Source organism: Dromaius novaehollandiae, chromosome 1 (genome assembly GCF_036370855.1).
Source record: "Dromaius novaehollandiae isolate bDroNov1 chromosome 1, bDroNov1.hap1, whole genome shotgun sequence".
Taxonomy (NCBI): Eukaryota; Metazoa; Chordata; class Aves; order Casuariiformes; family Dromaiidae; genus Dromaius; species Dromaius novaehollandiae.
Genome location: NC_088098.1, coordinates 145,632,994 through 145,644,790, shown reverse-complemented (window position 1 = coordinate 145,644,790; position 11,797 = coordinate 145,632,994). Strand labels below are relative to the sequence as shown.

Genomic DNA, 11,797 nt, shown 5'->3' with positions numbered 1-11,797 from the left:
TGCTCACAAAGTCCAGCCTCTGGTGTCAGGATACATGTGAGTGTGTCAGGACCTCCTCCTTGCTGAGAGAGAGCACCAAAAGCCACCAGGAGCACTGAGGGAAATGTACAGGACCAGGAGAGCTCTGCTTGCTTTGGGTGCTGCACACAGCCCAAGGAGGCCTGAAATGTTTGTCCCCAAGCAAAGGGGACAGAAGGAGTGGTGCCAGCAAGAATGGAGGACTCTGAATCCCAGCTGGACGGGGGCTGAGAGATGGGGCACAGGCTTGGCACTGGAGCCCCCCCACTTGTCAGCAGCTGCCCCTGGGCCAGCTCCAGAAGGGCAGAGCTGCAGCTGGCGCTGGCGCTGGAGCAGAGCGGCTGCAGCGGGGGCGGGAAGGAGAGCAGCGAGCGAGGCCGGATCCGGCAGGCGCTGGCGCGGAGCTGCCGAGCAGCGAGGCGAGCGCAGGGCCGCGAGCGTGTGGGCAGAGAGCCGGGCTGCCCCCGAGGGGCTCCTCGAGGGCGGCAGCAGCACCCCCGGCCGCCAGCATGCCCGGACTGCCCGCACAGGGCGGCGCCGGCGCCGGCGCGCGGAGGGAGCGCGGGCCGCGGCGGGGGTGCGCGGCCCCCTGCGCCCCCGCGGAGGCGCGCGGAGGGCGCCCCTGAGCTCACAGAGGGGCCGCGCGCTGCGCTGCGCTGCGCTGCGCAGTGTTGCGTTGTGCTGCGTTGTGCTGCGGGGCAGTGCGGTGTTTTGCGCTGCGCTGCGTTGGGCTGCGGGGCGGTGCAGTGCGTTGTGCCGCGCCGCGTTCCGCAGACGCCGCTCCGCGCGCGTTGCTCGAGGGCGCCGGCGGCGGGCGGCTGCTGGCGGCGGGCAGCATGGTGCGAGCGCGGGGGGCGTCCGGCCCCGGGTGCCGCCTGCTGCTGCTGCTCGGCCTCCTGGCGGCCCTGCGTGCCCGGGACAGCCGGGCTGCTCCGCGGGCAGCGCCGGGCCCAGGTAGGGCGGGCGGGCGGGCGGGCGGCGACGGAGGCAGCCTGGGGGCCGCGGGGCCGGCTGGCGAGCGGCCGGGGCGACCGGAAGCGCTGTCGGGCTGCGGGGCGGCGGGGGCCGGGGGCCGGGAGCCGGGAGCGGCTCGGCGAGGCTTGTGGGGCCGCGGGGAGGGGGGTGCGCTGGGGGCGCCGGGGTCTGGGGGCGAGAGCTGTGCCTGGAGCAGCGCCTGGCGCTGGGTGACGGGAGCTGTTGTCCCCGCGGGTGGTTCCAGCGGTGGCTGCTGGTGATGCTGGTGCTTGGCCGGATGCAGGACTGAAGGCTTGGGAAGATGCTGGAGGTGAGTCCTCGGGGGACCTGACCTTCCCTTCCCTGGCAAGACCAGAAGCATGCCTTTCCTGCCGCCGCTTTGGCCTTTCGGTGGCCGGGGAGCTCTTGTGCCCGCGCAGGGTAAACGATCCTTCGTGTCCTCCGGTGCTGAGGGTTGCCCCTTTGCAGAGTGCTGTCCGTTAGAGAGCTCCCTGCAAGAAGGTGCCGAGGGCCTGTGTGTTTGTCCCGGGGGTGCTTGGGGGCTCTGGGATCACGCCTTGATGGGATTTTGAAAGGTGCCAGGGGGCAGCCAGGAGGTCTCCCCATTCCCTCTGCGGCAGGGGTCTCTCCACCTGCATGTGCACGCTGCCGTGGTCCCCTTCTCTTCACTGCGCTTGATTTCCGCAGGAGGATGTTGCAGCCTGTAATGTCAGCTTGTCTGTGTTCTTGTAGGCAGTGGTCTTCCAGATTCTCAGCTGAATCTGCTTTTTGAGCATCAGAGGGATGCCAGGGGTAAGTGGTCAAGGTTGATTCACTTCATGGAAGGAGCCTTTGCTTTTTGGTATTTTGTTCATGTGACGTTGGACTGACTAAGTCCTGGGCCAATTCCTAGACCCACAAAAGAGCAGAGGGGAAGTTGGGAAGGCTTCCAAGATCTGCACTGGGAGCTTTGGCACGCAGAGTGCTGTTGGCGAGCTGCTCTGACGCTGTGCTGCTTCCAGTGCCTGCTGCAAAGCCAGGGGACATGATGGGGTTGAGCCTACAGCTTGTGTGAAGTCCAGGGCACCCTTTCCCCCTGTTCACCTGTTTCCTTTCCCTGTTGTTCACCACCATTCGAATCAGAAGAAGAATGTGGAAGTATGTACTGAGAACTGTTCCCACGTGTGTTTGGTTACAGATGAGGCTGTGGTTGAAGGTTATCCCAGTTCTCGCCTGGATCCCGTTGTTGAGGCTCGGGGTCTTCCCAGGCGTACGTAGTCACCTTTTCCTTACCTGCAAGAATAAGAACGTCCTTTGTAGTATGTAGTTCATGTGCAGTTGTACATCGTGCTTCCTCTTCAGGTGGTCCAAGAGTTGTTGAGCCTCGCAGGGATGCCAGGGGTAAGTTGTGAGCATTCCTTTACTTTGAGAGCTGCCAGGTGCCAGGCAAAAGGTGACGCCTGTCACCTTTGAGACTCTCAACCTGCAAATATGTCCCACGTCATTGCCTGGCCCCCCTTCCGTTCAGTGCAACTGCTGTGTGGAGCAATTTGTACCAATTTGTAAGGAAACCTTGTCACCAATGCGTTCGGTTTGTGCTCTGCCTATAGGCGATGGTTACCGAACTTTTTGGCGGTATCCAGTTCTCGTGCCTCGGGAGGATCCCCGGGGTAAGTAGTCAAGCTTTATTCACTTGACAGAATAAGCTTTTACCTTTGAAAATGTTCTTCATATGGCACAGACCTGAGTAAGTCCTTGGCTGCTGCTCAGACACTCCCAAGAGTAGAGTGGGACTTGGGAGGCTGTCAGCTATCTGCCGCGGTGTGCTTTTCCTTGGGAAGGCTTTGTGCTGCTCGCAGTGCCTACTGCAAAGGCCACAGGCTTGTTGGGGTGGAGTTACAGCTTGCGTGAACTCCAGGGCATCCTTTCCCCCAGCAGCTCTGTGCAGGCTTCAGTTTGTACCCGTACAAATCTGCAGAAGTATATGGCAACATATATATAACGGGAACTGTTCCCATGTGTGTTTGGTTGAAGCTGTGGCCGTAGCGGATGGAGATCCCTCTTCTGCTCTGGAGCCTGGACTGGCGACTCCGGGACATTCCTGGAGGTGAGCAGTCAGCAGATATTCAGCTGAAAAAATAAGCATTTCTTTTCTCGCTTTGTTGTGCCCTCCGGATGATGCCAAGGTCTGCAACAGCCGTGCCCTGCTGGCAGGCCAGAGAAAGAGTTAGGGGTAGCGCTGGTTGAGTCTTGCACTGGCCAGTGGGCTTCTGTGCATGAGGAATGTAAACAACCCTTGTTGTCCTCCGGTGCTAAAGGTTCCCAGTTTGTAGAGTTCTGGCTTCCTTGGTGTACGTTAGAGACCTCCCCAGAAGAAAGCACCAAGGGGCTGCGTGTTTGTCCTGGGGGTGCTTGCGGGGTGTTGGATAGTGCGTTGACGGAGGATTTGGAGAGGCGCCAGGTCCCAGGCAGCAAGTGTCCCTGGCCCTCCTGCAGCTGGGAGACTCTCAACCTGCGTGCGTGTCCCCATTCCCCTTCCCGTCACTGCAATTCACTTCTGCAGAAGAGTGTGGCAACCTGTAATGAAAACTTGTCTGTGTTTGCTTACAGGTGTTCCTGTAGGCAGTGGCCTCCCAGCTTCTCATCTGGATGCCATTGTTGTGCCTCAGGGGCATGCCAGGGGTAAGTGGTCAGGATTGATTCCCTTCCAGGAATGAGCAGGATTTTTCACTATTTGATTTGTGGGCCATGTAGCTTACGTCCTTGGCCGACGCTGCTAGATGCAAAAGAGCCAAGAGGGATTTGGGAGGGCTTCAGCGATGTGTCCCAGGGTGCTTGGTGTGGCCAAGTGGTTTTTGATCTTCTCATGGCACCCACTACTGCACATCGTGCCAGTGGGCAAATTTTAAAGTACTAGGGCATCGGAAGTGTTCTACAGCAAGGCGAGAGCGGCTTTCTGAAGATGACTTTTGTCTCTGGTGTGTGGAAGTTATTGCAATGAGTGTGTCAGAGATGTGCATATAAACCTTTGTGGGTCCTGTGAGGTAGCCTCCCTTCCCACACCACGCAGCTCCCAGGGATTTCGGAGCTTTGCCACGTGGGGACTGAGGCGGTTTTGACCCCACTGAGCACATGTTAACAAACACGACTCCTAATCCACTCGATCTCCTGCCGTGTCCGCATCTCAGAACTTGCAGGGAATCCCTCGAGGCCCTAAGCACAAAAGGTGCACCGAGTGGGATCCCTGCTGTGAAAGGAGGCCCAAAGCGATGCCCTGATTCAGGGGTCGGGCAGGAGGGAAGCTTGTCCGTCCTTCTGCATGCTGTGTGCCCGAGCAGTGCTGAGGCTTTCCCTCTCTCTGATTCTTCATAGAGCTTCCAAGCGTGTCACAGCCTGGAGAAGCCCCCCACGGCAGGAAATACTCCTTTTTTCCAGTGCACCGAGGTACTGAGCAGTCTTGCGGGGATGCCTAAGTGAGAGATGAGTCCTGGAAACGTGGAGCATGCGAGCTGTGTTTGGAAGAGCAGAGGGCAGAGGAAGGGGAGGTGGTGCCTGTGTGGGAGAAAGGGCAAAGGGAGAGAGCCAGGTTCAGGTGTCTCCTTGGCCACAGGCAGACACAGAGGAGCCCGCTCTGCCTGCTGGCCTGGGGAGCGCCGCCAGCACAGTTTGGGGTAGCACTGGTTCAGACTTTCACCGGCCAGTGGGCTCTTGCCCATGAGAAGTGTCGATGAACTTTCTTGTCCACCGGTGCCAAGAGGCCAGAATTAGTGACAGTAACAACACGGGATGTAAAATTGCCTGGGAATCCCAACCACACACTGAGATTATCAGTCCTGCAGAACCCAGGGATGTATGGGATTGTCTCCTTTCCTCCAGGTCTTGGTGGTGGCAAAGATGCCGAGGCTGCAGCTCCTAAAGGCCGACAAAAGCAGCGTTTGGTCCTGAGTGCCGCAGTCTTGGGTTCCGTACTGTTTGTCGTCCTGCTGACGTGTATAGTCGCTTTCTGGCTGAGGAAGAGAAAGCAGTGAGTTGTTCTTTTCCGACGTTCTTTCTGTTTTCTGTGTTTTAGCAACAAAGCATGTGTAGGGATAGTGTTGTGGAGTGCCTGGTGAGCTGTTGAGAGGACTCTGTTGAGACGTCTGCTGTTAGCTTTCCTAAGCAGACTCTTCCTTCCTAGCAGTGAGTGCTCTTTCCTGAAAGCCATTCTCGTTGTTGCAGAGAAGCGGTACCAGCTAACCCTGCCGCTGCCTCCAACAGAGGGGAGTCAAGCACAGAGGAAGGCAGAGCAAAACCAGGGAGTGACAGCGAAAAGGATGAGCTCACCCTAGAAAATGAAAATCTGAACAGCAGCTCCAGTCGCCTTCCGGTGAACTTTGCAACAGAGCTTTCCCAGTTATTTAATGCCACAAATTCAGAAAGTTCATTTCAGCCTACATGCCAGAACACCTCAGATGGTGATTATGACTCTTCCTCAGATATCTGCATTCCCCGGGATTTACCCCAAGCCGATCATTCCAAGTGCGTGTGCTTTCATTACCAACAGGGATATTGTACTTCAGATGCATATTCCGAATAGAATAATAAAAATGGTGGGCTAGAATGGTGCGAGTCCTTGGCTGTTTTGGTCCTCTGTGTCTGGGTGTAATGCGCAGCGCTTACGGCAGGGTTGGATGAGTGAGAGGAGCTGTCAGGGAGTTGCCCTCCCTCAGGGGCTGCCCTCTGTGCCATCATCAATGTAGTTTCCCAGCTTGGGCTGTCATTAAGGTTTCATTCATCCGAATGGGGGAGCGTGGATGAGACATGGCATGCAAATGGTTATCCGTGAACTCACTGGGAGTGCTGCACTGAATCCTGGTGGATTTGGGGACTGAGAGGGGAAGGAGGTGCTGTGAAGGATGGCTGTGCAGCTCTGAGCAATGAGTTAGAGGAGTGCTAAAGTGAGACCAGAGGCTGCTGGGGGTTCGCGCAATGGTCCTCTGTGCGCAGAAGCTGAATGTCTTCAAGTAGAGAAAAGGGAGAGGGGGCTGGTTGGGCAAGAGAGCAAAATGGACTGTGATAGGAAGAACAGTACTGGCCTTAAAAATGGCACAAAGACGCACAGAAATGGCATTGCTCTGCATGTCACCCTTATTGCCAGCTTGCAGGAGAGGGCGAGGAGTAAAGGCCCTTGTAGGATCCAATAGGAAGGCCATGGCAGGAAGGTGCAGCCCCAGCACCTGCAGTGTCCCTGGGGAAGCTCACAGAGCCCTGAGAAACCTGGTGAGGGAAGGGCATAGGCGAGGAAAGGCAAGCAGTGAGATTTGCGCATGTTTCTTAGGGGGCCCAGCAACCCTTTGCCTCTGGGATCGGAAGAACCAGCTCCTCCCTCTTCCCTGCATGTTCATCAAGTGCTGCAGGATTTGCCCTGCGTGCTGCACTAAGGGACAGGCATTCAAGCGGCAGTTTCATTTTCCTCTCACGAGGCTCAGCCAAGCAAGGCCTAGGAACACACCACTCCCGAGAGCAGCAGGAGGCCTCCAGAAACACAGAAGCCAAAGCCTAATTCTGCCACAGGCTCCTGGAGAGGCGGGGGAAAATCCCACCTCCTCAGTGGCTGGTTGAGAAACACCCCTGATGCCAGAGAGAGAGACATGACAGAGGCTGCCCAGGGAGGGACTGGCCATTAATTTACAGGCAAGAAGCGGAGAAGCAGATCTGATGGTGCAAATGGCCTGACAGAAGTGCTGCGAAGTGCTGTGCGCATGCTGAGCAGGTGCTGAGTTGCCACTCCAATGCTCTGAGATCACTGTGCCCAGACAAGGTGCAATGCAAAGAGGGATGAGAAAGGGCTGAAAGCAGCCCCAAGAGCTCCAGGTCAAGCGCAGTATTAGTACCATTCAAAATGTCGCTGGCAGGATTTATTACTGCAGGCAACAGCTCCCAGAGAAGGTAAAAGGCCTGCTCTGTTGGGGGCATTGTGCAGGGAGGTTCTGAAGAAGGTTATGATTCACAAGGCACCCCCAATTTCTCCCGCATGAAGGTCCAGAGGTGAGCTCTGGGGAGGGTTTTGCTTTCCGGTGGACCTGGGCTCAACTCCCAAAAGGCTGCTGTGGCACATACGGCTGTGACCCTCCTCTCTTTCTTTCTGGCATGCTAGGAGCTGATTGCACTGGGGAATGGGAACTTTGGAATGAGAGGTACAGGACAATGGGAGAAGAAGGCCCCTCAAAGAAGGCACTCTGTGCACGACACCCCAGCAGCTCCCCCATCGCCCCTTTCTGGGTCCTCCGAAATAAGCAGGAGGTCCTGGAAAAAAAGGACTCTCTCTGCATGTCCTTAACAGCAATGACTTGCAAAGGCTAGGAAAACAAATGGAATGCAGTGGGAATGTGCTTTTTCTCGCCAGATTACACCAAAACGTGCCTATTGCTTTCCCTGTGGGGAGAAGACGGACACTTGAATGAAGAGACTGTCCCCTCTGGCAGGGGAACAAGCGCTTGGTCTCCCATGGGAAGACTAAACAGCTGTCCGTAGCACTCTCGCAGTAGTTCTCCTCTACTGTGAACGAGCAGCTTTCCAGAGACGGGATGTGTAGCTCATCCATCCTCCACCCAGACACACCTAGCTAGACACGGTCACTAAACTTATTGCCTGTTGAGGACTAGTGCCTACAGACTACTGAACAGAGCAGCAAAACATGAAGCCCCAGAAGTTACACCTACTCATCAGCCATTTAGAAGGAAAAAAAAAATTCTGAGGGGCACCTGGCAGAAGTGAGCAAGTTTTGGCAGCTGTGTGCACATGCAGAGCATGGGTTCTTGACGTGCTTTCCTCCTCCTGCTCGCCTCTTCCTCCTGGGATGCACTTACACCCCTTAGCCCTACAGAGAGACCAAAGGAGGAAGAGCGGCAGCATCATATGATGCAAGAGACTCGCTGGGCCCACAGAGGCCCCTGGCTAAACCACCATGTTCACACAAGCCAAGCATCGCCAGAGCGAGCCAAACACGAAGCCTCTGCTATTGCAGCTCTCAGTCCACGAAGCCTCTGCTACTGCAGCTCTCAGTCCACTCAGCACCTGTGCAGCACATGAGACTATTCAAGGTGTGTTAATGAGCTTTACAAAGCCTTTACAAGGGCAAGTTGCAGGACTTGTTTGCACATTCTTCATAGGAAGAGAGCAATCTGAGGGTAACCCAGCAGGTGAGTCTCACTCCAGCACCATACTTCCCACGGACAAGCAGTAGGGATACATAACACAGGACTGTTGAACTGAAATGGTTTCAGATAGAGTTTGAGAGGCTGTTCTGAGAAAGCCCTAAGTCAGTTGCTGCAGAGACCTAGTTGGAGGATGGGTGTGATGGGACTGGGGCATTCATGACTCCGTAGGTCCTGGCGCATTTCCTTGCTCCACCACAGAGACCCGGGGCAAGTTGTGCCAACCACCTCAGCTGCACAAGAAGGTATCTCTGTTGCAGAAGGGTAGTGTCAAGATAACCATCAACAGCCTAATTCTCCGCTATGCAGATAGTCAACATTCTGGAAATAGGCAGCTGTCCGGGGAGAGGAAGTCCTCTCTCTGGACAGCTGCCAAAGCGACTGTGCCACTGTAGGAGAGCACTGAGACTGCTCCAGAAGCAATTCTGTGCTTGGGCGGGCGGCGACGGAGGCGGCGACGGAGGCAGCGCCGCCCCCGCGCGGCGCGGCGCGGCGCGGCAGCCTGGGGGCCGCGGGGCAGGCTGGCGAGCAGCCGGGGCGGCGGGAGGCGGCTGCCGGGCTGCGGGGCCGCGGGAGGCGGTGGCGGAGGCCGGGAGCGGCTCGGCGAGGCTTGTGGGGCCGCGGGGAGGGGGGGGTGCGCTAGGGGACGTCGGGGGCGAGAGCTGTGCCTGGAGCAGCGCCTGGCACTGGGTGACGGGAGCTGTTGTCCCCGCGGGTGGTTCCAGCGGTGGCTGCTGGCGATGGCGATGCCGGTGCTTGGCTGGACGCCGGCACTGAGCCTCGCTGGAGGTGAGTCCTTGGGGGACCTTCCCTTCCCTGGCAAGACCAGAAGCATGCCTTTCCTGGCGCTGCGTTGCCCTGGCGCTGGCCGGGAGCTCTTGTGCCCATGCAGTGTGAATGATCCCCCTGAGCCTGTGCTGCTTCCAGTGCCTGCTGCCAACTGGGCTCGCATGATGGGGTTGAGTTTACAGCTTGTGTGAGCTCCGGGGCGTCCTTTCCCCCAGCAGCTCAAGATGCGTGTGATGTGCATGAGTGGAAGGGAGAGACAGGTGCTGTGGTGTAATTATATGTTCCCTATCATTTACCACCCTTCAAATCAGAAGAAGACTATAGAATTAGATAATGAGAACTGTTCCCATCTGTGTTTGGCTATAGATGTGGCTGAAGCTGGTAGATATCCAGCTTCTCAGCTGCATCCCGTTGCTGAGCCTCTGGGTCTTCCCAGGGGTATGTAGTCAGTTTTTACTTTCCTGAAAGAACAAGAACTTTCCTTGTGCTATTTTGTTCCTGTGAACTTGTGCTTCATACTTCCTCTGCAGGTCGTCCAAGCGCTTTACAGCCGTGGGCGAGTCCCAGGGGTAAGTTGTGAGCATTTCTTTCCTTTGAGAGCTCCCAGGTGCTGAGCCTCGCGGACAGGCTGGAGGTGAGTCCTCGGGGGACCTTCCCTTCCCTGGCAAGACCAGAAGCATGCCTTTCCTGGCGCTGTGTTGCCCTGGCGCTGGCCGGGGAGCTCTTTTGCCCGCGCAGTGTAAATGATCCTTCGTGTCCTCCGGTGCTAAGGGTTCCCCATTTGTAGAGTGCTGTCCGTTAGAGAGCTCCCTGCAAGAAGGTGCCGAGGGCCTGTGTGTTTGTCCTGGGGGTGCTTGGGGGCTCTGGGATCACGCCTTGACAGGGGATTTTGAAAGGTGCCAGGGGGCAGCCAGGAGGTCTCCCCAGTCCCTCTGCAGCTGGGGTCTCTCCACCTGCACGTGCACCCAAGTGCTGTCATGTTCCCTTCTCTTCACTGCGCTTGACTTCTGCAGAAGGATGTTGCAGCCTGTAATGTCAGCTTGTCTGTGTTCCTGTAGGCAGTGGTCTTCCAGCTTCTCAGCTGAATCTGCTTTTTGAGCATCAGGGGGATGCCAGGGGTAAGTGGTCAAGGTTGATTCACTTCATGGAAGGAGCCTTTGCTTTTTGGTATTTTGTTCATGTGGCATTGGACTGACTGACTAAGTCCTGGGCCAATTCTTAGACCCACAAAAGAGCAGAGGGGAAGTTGGGAAGGCTTCCGAGATCTGCACTGGGAGCTTTGGCGCGCAGAGTGCTGTTGGCGAGCTGCTCTGACGCTGTGCTGCTTCCAGTGCCTGCTGCAATGCGGTTGAGTTTACAGCTTGCGTGAACTCCAGGGCATCCTTTCCCCCAGCAGCTCTGTGCCTGCTTAGACTGGTACCCATACGGTGCATGTGCATGCACCCGGTGAGCGTCTGCAAGATGCTTGTGAGTGGAAGAGCATGACAAGGGCCTTGGGTGTAATTCTGTGTTCCTCGCCGTCATTCACTACCATTCAAATCTGTGTTTGGTTACAGATGTGGCCGACATAGATGGGCATGCAGCTTCTCAGCTGGATCCCCATTTTGAACCTCAAGATGGCCATGCACGTAAGTCATGAATATTTAGCTTCTTTGAGAGCTTCCATGTCACGGACAAAATATCAGCCAGGTACCTTGTCAGCTTTAGGTATCTAGAGCTCTATGTGTGTCCCTTTTTCCCCTTCCATGTGCTGCCATTGACTTGAAAAGCTGTATCTCAAGCTCAAATGGAAGTGTTTATCATGTGTTTTGGATTACAGCTGTTCCCCTGCAGAGGGCTTATCCAGCTTCTCAGCTGGATGCTGTTGCTGAGCCTCCAGGCCTTCCCAGGGGTACGTAGTCAATTTTTACTTCCCTGAGAGAACAAGAACTTTCCTTGTGCTATTTCCCGTGTTCCTGTGAACTTGTACTTCATACTTCCTCTGCAGGTGGTCCAAGCACTTTACAGCCGCAGGGGAGTCCCAGGGATAAGTTGTGAGCATTTCTTTCCTTTGAGAGCTGCCAGGTGCCAGGCAAAAGGTCCTCTCTGCCCCTCCACAGCTTTGAGACTCGTGACCTACATATATGTCCCATCCTGGCCCCCTCCCCTTCCATTCGCTTCCATTTCACTTTCGAAAGCACTGAGGGGCCGTGTGTGTGTCCTGGGGGTGCTTGGGGGCTGCTGGGTTGCGCTGCAATGGAGGATTTTGGAGAGGCGCCAGGTCCCAGCCAACAAGTGCCCCTGGCCCTATTTCAGGTGGAAAACCCTGAAACTACATGTGCGTCCCCCATTCCTGGCATGTCACTTCTGCAGAAGGATGTTGCAGCACGTAATGACAACTTGTCTTGTCTGTGTTTGCTCACAGGTGTTCCTGCAGGCAGGGGCCTTCCAGCTTCTCAGCTGAATCTGCTTTTTGAGCATCAGGGGGATGCCAGGGGTAAGTGGTCAAGGTTGATTCACTTCATGGAAGGAGCCTTTGCTTTTTGGTATTTTGTTCATGTGGCATTGGACTGACTGACTAAGTCCTGGGCCAATTCTTAGACCCACAAAAGAGCAGAGGGGAAGTTGGGAAGGCTTCCGAGATCTGCACTGGGAGCTTTGGCACGCAGAGTGCTGTTGGCGAGCTGCTCTGACGCTGTGCTGCTTCCAGTGCCTGCTGCAAAGCCAGGGGACATGATGGGGTTGAGCCTACAGCTTGTGTGAAGTCCAGGGCACCCTTTCCCCCAGCAGCTCCATGCCTGCCTAGATTTATGCCCATATGGTGGCACTGCAGGCTCCTGCTAAGTGTTCGCCAGATGCAC

At 56.3% G+C, this 11,797-nt stretch overlaps 1 protein-coding gene and 1 long non-coding RNA gene across 2 annotated transcripts; both read left to right on the top strand.

The window, feature by feature from the left end:
• Positions 1-282: 282 nt before the first annotated feature.
• LOC135327458 (uncharacterized) lies at positions 283-5,548 on the top strand. Its single transcript, XM_064506154.1, has 8 exons — positions 283-972; positions 1,238-1,303; positions 1,726-1,785; positions 2,171-2,242; positions 2,335-2,373; positions 2,583-2,642; positions 3,007-3,079; positions 5,230-5,548. The coding sequence occupies exons 1-8, from the start codon at positions 855-857 to the stop codon at positions 5,546-5,548; spliced, it is 807 nt and encodes a 268-aa protein (XP_064362224.1). The 5' UTR covers positions 283-854.
• Positions 5,549-9,494: 3,946 nt separating this feature from the next.
• On the top strand, positions 9,495-11,422 carry LOC135329787 (uncharacterized). The gene is made up of 4 exons (XR_010391473.1): positions 9,495-10,075; positions 10,514-10,585; positions 10,777-10,848; positions 11,362-11,422. It is a non-coding gene; the product is annotated as an uncharacterized LOC135329787 (long non-coding RNA).
• The last annotated feature ends 375 nt before the right edge of the window (positions 11,423-11,797 follow it).

Bases quoted from the DNA above. Each gene is read 5' to 3' on its own strand.
- LOC135327458 (XM_064506154.1), top strand. From the start codon at position 855: ATGGTGCGAGCGCGGGGGGCGTCCGGCCCCGGGTGCCGCCTGCTGCTG. The intron at 1,786-2,170 runs GTAAGTGGTCAA...GTTTGGTTACAG, and splicing joins GCATCAGAGGGATGCCAGGG to ATGAGGCTGTGGTTGAAGGT. The intron at 2,374-2,582 runs GTAAGTTGTGAG...CTCTGCCTATAG, and splicing joins GCCTCGCAGGGATGCCAGGG to GCGATGGTTACCGAACTTTT.